Here is a 968-nt window from a genome sequence, read left to right on the forward strand (position 1 = left end):
CCTTTCCCACCCCAAACCGTTCTATGACTGCCGGAGCCAACATGCCTTTGGAAACCCAACCAGATGAGCCACCACAGGCACTGGTACAAACTAGCTGATGCAAACAGGGTTTTACTTAACACACATCAATTGCAGCTGCCTCTAAGATGCTACAACCGGTCACAATTGCTCCAGCAAAAAGGTTTTTCAGTGTCTTTTCCTTGCTGTGACCCATCAGAGGCTCTTGGGATTCTTCCCACTGGGAATGGAGCTGGAGCAGGGCCTGGAGCACAAGTGTGATGGGGAAGGGCTGAGGGACCTGGGGGTTTAGTGTGGAGAAGAGAAGGCTCAGGGGGGACCTGATCGCTCTCTGCAACTGCCTGACAGGAGGATGGAGCCAGGAGGGGGCTGGTCTCTGCTCCCAAGGAACAAGGGATGGCACAAGAGGAACCGGCCTCAAGCTGCCCCAGGGCAGGTTTAGCTGGAGCTGAGGAACAATTCCTTGCCCAGAGGGTGCTCAGGCATTGGAACAGGCTGCCCAGGGCAGGGCTGGAGTCACCGTCCCTGCAAGTGTTCCCAGCCCGTGGAGCCGAGGCCTCAGTGCCAGGGGTCAGTGGTGGCCTTGGCAGGGCTGGGAATGGTTGGGCTGGATGAGCTTAAAGGTCTTTTCGAAGTGACCACCCAATTAGATGTTCTGATAACGAACAACCACACAGCGCCTGGATCCACGCTGCACCTCCCCTTAAAGCTGTTATGATTTGGGAGGGATTTGCCATCACCTCACCTGGGGGACATCGCCAGGGCCACCGAGGGGACCAGAGCCACCAACCCTGCTCCCCACCGGGATGGTGACGTGTCCCCGGGTTAGGTGCAGCCCCATCACCTCTGTAGAAGATGTTCTGGTCCTTGTAGGTGAAGTAGCCTCCGGAGGACCTCCAGGAGAGGAGCGCCGGGGAGAGCCTGGGGGGCGGGATGTGCAGGTACACGGC

General features: G+C 58.2%; 1 protein-coding gene across 1 annotated transcript in view; it reads right to left on the minus strand.

Moving 5' to 3' along the window:
• Window positions 1-965, minus strand: part of MEST — a gene marked incomplete at its 5' end in the record, with an annotated part of 5,891 nt that extends 4,926 nt beyond the window's left edge. The window contains one exon of the mRNA XM_010017033.1: window positions 863-965. Within this exon, the coding sequence (XP_010015335.1) occupies window positions 863-965 (103 nt within the window). The remainder of the gene's footprint in view (window positions 1-862) is intronic.
• Window positions 966-968: the final 3 nt, after the last annotated feature.

This window comes from Nestor notabilis, unplaced genomic scaffold, assembly GCF_000696875.1.
Source record: "Nestor notabilis isolate BGI_N333 unplaced genomic scaffold, ASM69687v1 scaffold24286, whole genome shotgun sequence".
NCBI classification, from domain to species: Eukaryota; Metazoa; Chordata; class Aves; order Psittaciformes; family Psittacidae; genus Nestor; species Nestor notabilis.